Source organism: Condylura cristata, unplaced genomic scaffold (assembly GCF_000260355.1).
Source record: "Condylura cristata isolate star-nosed mole 26May11 unplaced genomic scaffold, ConCri1.0 scaffold00003, whole genome shotgun sequence".
Taxonomy (NCBI): domain Eukaryota; kingdom Metazoa; phylum Chordata; class Mammalia; order Eulipotyphla; family Talpidae; genus Condylura; species Condylura cristata.
Genome location: NW_004567104.1, coordinates 42391956 through 42397955, shown reverse-complemented (window position 1 = coordinate 42397955; position 6000 = coordinate 42391956). Strand labels below are relative to the sequence as shown.

General features: G+C 36.8%; 1 protein-coding gene across 5 annotated transcripts in view; it reads left to right on the top strand.

Moving 5' to 3' along the window:
* Positions 1 to 6000, top strand: part of DZIP3 (DAZ interacting zinc finger protein 3) — a 68197-nt gene that overhangs the window by 9232 nt on the left and 52965 nt on the right. For all 5 annotated transcript variants that reach the window (XM_004675227.2, XM_012733728.1, XM_012733724.1 and 2 more), the window contains 3 exons: positions 649 to 747; positions 2814 to 2880; positions 4078 to 4233. In XM_004675227.2, the coding sequence (XP_004675284.1) occupies positions 716 to 747; positions 2814 to 2880; positions 4078 to 4233 (255 nt within the window). In that variant the 5' untranslated portion in view covers positions 649 to 715. The remainder of the gene's footprint in view (positions 1 to 648; positions 748 to 2813; positions 2881 to 4077; positions 4234 to 6000) is intronic.

Sequence of the window (6000 nt, the reverse complement as noted above, 5' to 3'; positions counted from 1 at the left end):
GCTGAGGGGAGCAGTGGGCGGGTCAGGAGAGGTCTGCCACGCCATGTGGTCACCTCCGGGGCAGGCGGGGATCGAACTCATGCGGAAGTGGCTTTGGTTTCTCAGTGCAGTGCTTTAACCCGCTGCGCCACCAGGGAGGGCCAAAAGTTTTGTATCTTTTAACTTAGGAATTCTACTTTTAAAAATTCATTGTAAGGGAGTATTCATAAATATGGAGAAAGCCGCTTTGTGGATATTGGATTTATCACAAAAGTACTTACTTATCATAAAAAGTAGGAAGCAATCCAAATGTCAGTTATAAGAAATTGGTTAAGAAAACCCCAGTCAATGAAATGTTCTGTTGCCATTGAGCATATTTCCTGGGAGCATGTAATAAAAGAGAGATAGTGTTCAGTGGTGGAAAATACAATGTAGAGTATTATCTATTCAATATATTCACAAAGTGGTAAAATAGACCTTTGCCTAGAAAAAAAGTAAATTTATTAAAATATTGGCAGTGATTTATTTTCAGACGGTGAAGCTATGTGAATCTTATTTTCTTCTTTTATAGCAATTTCAGAATTATCTTTACATACTGTTTTTATTGTGGGGAAAGGGTGTTCTTTCCACAATACTACCTTCCCACTAAAAATACTACTTTCCCTACAGCTTTAACAGGAGAATAAAATTCACTCTGCAAACACTGGAATAAGACTTGCCAAAGAACAAGTACAGCATGGATTCTCTACCAGAAGAATTTTTTGTGAGGTAAGAAATGGGTTTTTACAAAACCAGCTGCAATTGCTGCATTCCAAAAAAAAATTTATCTTTTTCATAAAACCTTGGTAAACTAGTGTGTGATACCTTTATGTTTCAAGACTGTTTGATTAGAAGGACATGTAGACTGGGTGAAATTTGAGAAAATTTGCAAAGGACCACACCTGGATAAAAATCTGAGAATCGGGGCCTCTGGTGGCCTAAGGGTTAAGTCTCAGTGCTTTCACCACTGTGGCCTGAGTTAGATCCAGGCCAGGGAGCTGACCAACATGGCGCAGCAGCACTTCCTGATCCCTTAGCAGTGTATTTCATCAAATCCACCTGCATTCTGCTTCCCACTCTGTCTCTTGTACACAAAAGTTAAAAAAAAAAATCTGGTAAGTGAAAGTGTGCTCCAACTTGCCATACTGGGGATAGCAACTTGGGATAGGATTAGTTGGCAATTTTTTTTAAATAGTATAATAGTTTATTTTAGTTGGTAATTTTTTTTTTTGTTTAAAGATTTTATTTATTCATACAGAACTGGGGTACAGGCCAGAGATGCAGAGGGGAGCAGTGGGGGAGTCAGGAGAGGTCTGTGGCACCATGTGGATCTCCTTGGGGCAGGCGGGAACCGAACTCATGCCGAAGTGGCTTAAGCTTGTTAGTGCTGTGCTTTAACCCGCTGCACCACCAGGGAGGGCCCTTAGTTGGTAATTTTTTTTTTTAAAGATTAATTTATTTGTGCATACAGAATTGGGGTACAGGCCAGAGGCTCAGGGGCAGTGAGAGGCTTCACCAGAGACAGAGTGGGGAACAGAACAGGCAGATCGACGAAGTACACTGCTGAGGGGAGCAGCGGTTGGGTCAGGAGAGGTCTGCCACACCATGTGGTCACTTCCGGGGCCGGTGGGAATCGAACTCATGCGGAAGTGGTTTCAGCTTCTTAGTGTAGTGCTTTAATCCCCTGCGCCACCAGGGAGGGCCAATAATTATCTCTTAAATGAATATGTAAGTGTGATGTAAAGTAGGATATTTATAAAGTGTAATTCTGTATAAATCAAGTTATGGATATATTCAAAATAGGATTTCCTCACTTCATTTTTATCTCTGGCATTGTATAAATAGCTAAAAATAGCCCATAAGTCACATGAGCCTATATTATAATTCTTATGAGTCCTTTGTCATGGTTCTGTATGTCGCAAAAGCAATTTATAAGCAAACTCTTCAGGTTGAATATGAACACAGCACTTCAACATCCAAAGCAAACCAAACAAGTTATTCTTTTTTATGAAAAATATTATTGTTTCTAAGTATTATATTCTGCCAAAATAAAACAAATATATATTTTGAAAAATTGGACAATTGTAAGGCCAGAAACCTTACAAAGTTATGAAATGATTTATAAGATAGGTCCTTTTCTAACCTTTGTTATTTTCATAAACACACAAAGCAAAGTAAGTCTTTTTTTTTTTTTAATAAAAAGATTTATTTATATCTGCAGAGCTGGGGTACAGGCCAGAGGTGCAGGGGTGGTGAGAGGATTCACCAGAGGCAGAGCTGGGACCAGAACAGGCAGATTAATGAATTACACTGTTGGGGGGAGCAGCGGGCGGGCAGGAGAGGGCTGCCATGTCATGTGGCTCATCTCCCTGGCCAGGGATCTAACTCTCACTCAAGCAGCTGCGGCCAAGCTTCACTGCTGCATTTTAACCTGTTGTGCCACCAGGGAGGGCCCAGCAAAATAAACCTTTCAAAGGATCTTTTTTCTCTATAATGAAACAATTATAAAGTTACTTTTCCCCAGCATTTTGGTCTGTCTGTGCCTGTTAAAGATAAAATATTGCTTACATCATTTTTATGTTCTTTTTCTGCCATCTAGAAGAGCCTGTCATAATTTCTGTTCTTTAACTTAATTCCCTAAAGACTTACCACTACCATTGTCAATCTTTGATGCATATTGTCTTTACTATTGAAACCTTTAGATAAAAATTCACTTTTTAGACTCTTTGCTACTACACTTTAATTGTGTTTTTTCTAAGGAGAAGCTTTGACTATTCCTTTTCCATTTAAAATAGGAATCCTTTAGAAGAGCAGACTATGGAAGAAACTGAGAATAGTATAGAAAATTCAAATGATCAACTGGTAAGATATTTAATTTTTATTAACTGTTAATTTGTAATCACTAAATATATGTGAGAAAGTAATGCTAAATCTAGTCAATTTAATTATCTTAAAAATTTGGAATGAGTTCGCTTTTCTATTCTAATAAGTAAAATTAAAGTTTCAATTAATTCTTTCCTCAATAATTCATACAGTGTGTCATAATTTCCATTCTAAGCATTAGTCCTTATTGAAAATTAATATGCAAAGAAAACAGAATTTTATTTAGTAGAAATTTCACTGAGTTATTTCTGAAGTTAGTTTTCTCCCCTTTTAAAATCATCTTCTAGTTTTAAATGGAATAGCTGAATTATAAATTGACATAAGTTTCTTATAGCCAATAACAATATACATTATAAGTTAAAAATAAAAATACATATATATACATATGCTTGTGAATATAATTGAATATCACATGTGCCTTTTTATTCAGTGAAAAATGAAGAGGTATTCGTTAGTTCTTGTTAGTGCAATGTTTATCTGCCACATAGTTTTTACATAGTGACTGATGTGCAACTATTAATAAATAAGCTCTGTCCATTAATGTAGGAGGAGAAAGTCTACATAAACATAAAGTACCCATAATATTTGCCTACACGTGGCTATCATTATAATTGTGTTGTAGAGAAAATACAGAGGGGTTGAACCAGAGGGGTTAGATCCAAAAAAGACATTTCTAGATGCAGATTTGGAGTACAATAATGAATGAATAAATGTATTGTGCATCAAATATTTTTATAACTTCTTTTAAATTTAGCATTTTTAACACTTTCAGTGGAGTAGATTAATATATGCTATACAGTCAAAGATACAATGTCAAGGATTTTTTAAAGCCTCCACCCATGTAAGCCTACAGTTGTTCATGTTCCCCTTCCATAACAGAAAATTCTTGTAATTCCCATCTTTCAATTTCTTATTTTGCTTATACTTCAAATGAATTTATGATGGCTTTTTCCCTATTTTAAAACTTCTTTATTTTGATCTTGAACTTCTTGTTAAGTTGTAAGTTCCCTACGAGTACAGAGAATGGCGTATTCTTATTTGGATATTTTTAGTTGTTATAGTAATCTCCATATAGCGTAGAATAGCACCTTAGTCTTTTTAAAAGTACTCTGGCTGCTTTTAATGTTAGGGTAAATAACAACATATATAAATGTGTAAAAAAATAATGTCTTCTAGGACAAACAGGAACAGGACACATTTACTGATCTGGTCCCTGTTAATCTACTATTAGAAGTGAAGAAGTTATTGAATGCTATAAATACTCTACCAAAAGGTGTGGTACCTCATATTAAAAAGTTTTTACAGGAAGATTTTTCCTTCCAAACTATGCAGGTAAGATTATAATTTGTTCTTTGGGGCAGAAGTATAGTCTCTATATAAAACTGTAAAGACCATCTAGGGACAGCACAGTACACTCCTTCACTCTCATCTGCTACCACACTCGGGCACTCTGACACAGGTGTATGCATTTATTCCCACAGGACTCATTCTCATGAAGGCTAGGTGTCCAGTAAATCAATTCAGTGTTGATTCTGTGCACCTAGAGTTAGCCACAGATTCCATAAGTTGAGGGCTCACTCGCACTGACTACCCCGACTTCAGACACCAGTCTGAGATCTAGGATGTAACTGATATTTCTGTCTGACTATAAACCAGTTTTCCATGTCTTTCTCTTCGGTTCAGTAATTTTCTAGAACAGGTTGCAGAATTTAGGGAAATAGTTAATTTTACTAGTTTATTATGTAGTAATGAACACAAATAAACAGCCAGATGAAGAGATAGAGCCTGTTCTGGATGGTTCCCCAGAGCAGGATCTTCCATACCTATAGAGTTGGGGTGTGCCACCCTCCTGTCTTGTGGATTTGGTCACTAACCTGGAAGATGCGTTTTATAGTTTTAGGATTTTTATGGAGATATTTTTATGTAGACATGATCAATTATTAATTCAGGTAAAAGGCCCTCTACTGTGAAGGAATGGGGTATAGGCTTGAAGGTTCCAAACTTCTAATCATGGCTTGATCTTTTCTGAAGCCATGTCCTATCCAGAAGCCTGCCATGAGTTAATTTGTTATACCAAAAGATAACTTTTATTAACCAAGCAAGGCCAAGCTTCAGACACTCTTAACTCTTGGGAATTGTTTGTCAAAAAGTAGGTTCAAAGTCTAAATATTATCAGGAACGAGAGGCATAGATCAATATATATGTATATATGTCTGTGTATATTATTTCACATACTTGGAGGGAGATACAATGTGATAAAACTGAATTTGCCATAAATAAAAATTTACAATGCTCATATAACTCCAATTAAAATAACTAAAAGATTTTTGACTATTGTTACTAAAGGCTAACTCTACAGTTCAAATGGAAAAGAAAATAACCAAAAAAAAAAAATTATGAATAAGTGTAGGGGAGAAGGGCTAGGAATACGCCCACTTAGATTATGAAGTTTTGATTACTAAAAGATGTGCTACTTTGCACCATAGTCAAATCTAAAAAGTGAAATTTCAAAAGCTCTTCAAAATAGAAAGAACTTGTACAGATTTGTATGATAGGATGACAAATACTAGAGGAAAAATGGATTACGAACAGCCCCAGTGGGATATTTCAACATCACTCCCTTGATAGCTAATAGAATATGTACACAAAATTAGTAGAGCAGAAAGAGAATCCCATTGGTGGGCCCTCACCCACACACTTAAAAAAGTAGGACATGACCCAAAAGCTAGCACATAGGGAGGAATAATAGTAACAGGACTTATTTACAAAGGGAGTAGGAAAAGGGAAAGCTAAAAGAGAATTTTTAAGTTGGCACATGGCCAGGTAGCCTCTATCACCCCAGTAGTATCTGCTGAGTAGCTGGAGACCCAAGCTGATGCCACAATTGGGAACCTGGCAGTTGCTCCATAGACACCCCTCTTGGCCCGTGGCCAAAGCATCATAGTTCAACTGCAAAGCCCCAGTGGTTTAATTATCAAAACCCCAGTGCTACCTCTTTCTTGGGATGGAGTTCGCAGAGGTTCACCTTCCGCCATCAAGTTGGTTATGTGTGCTTGCCACTGACTATGAGGCCGCTCCTCGCTGTTCCTCTTAGAAAAC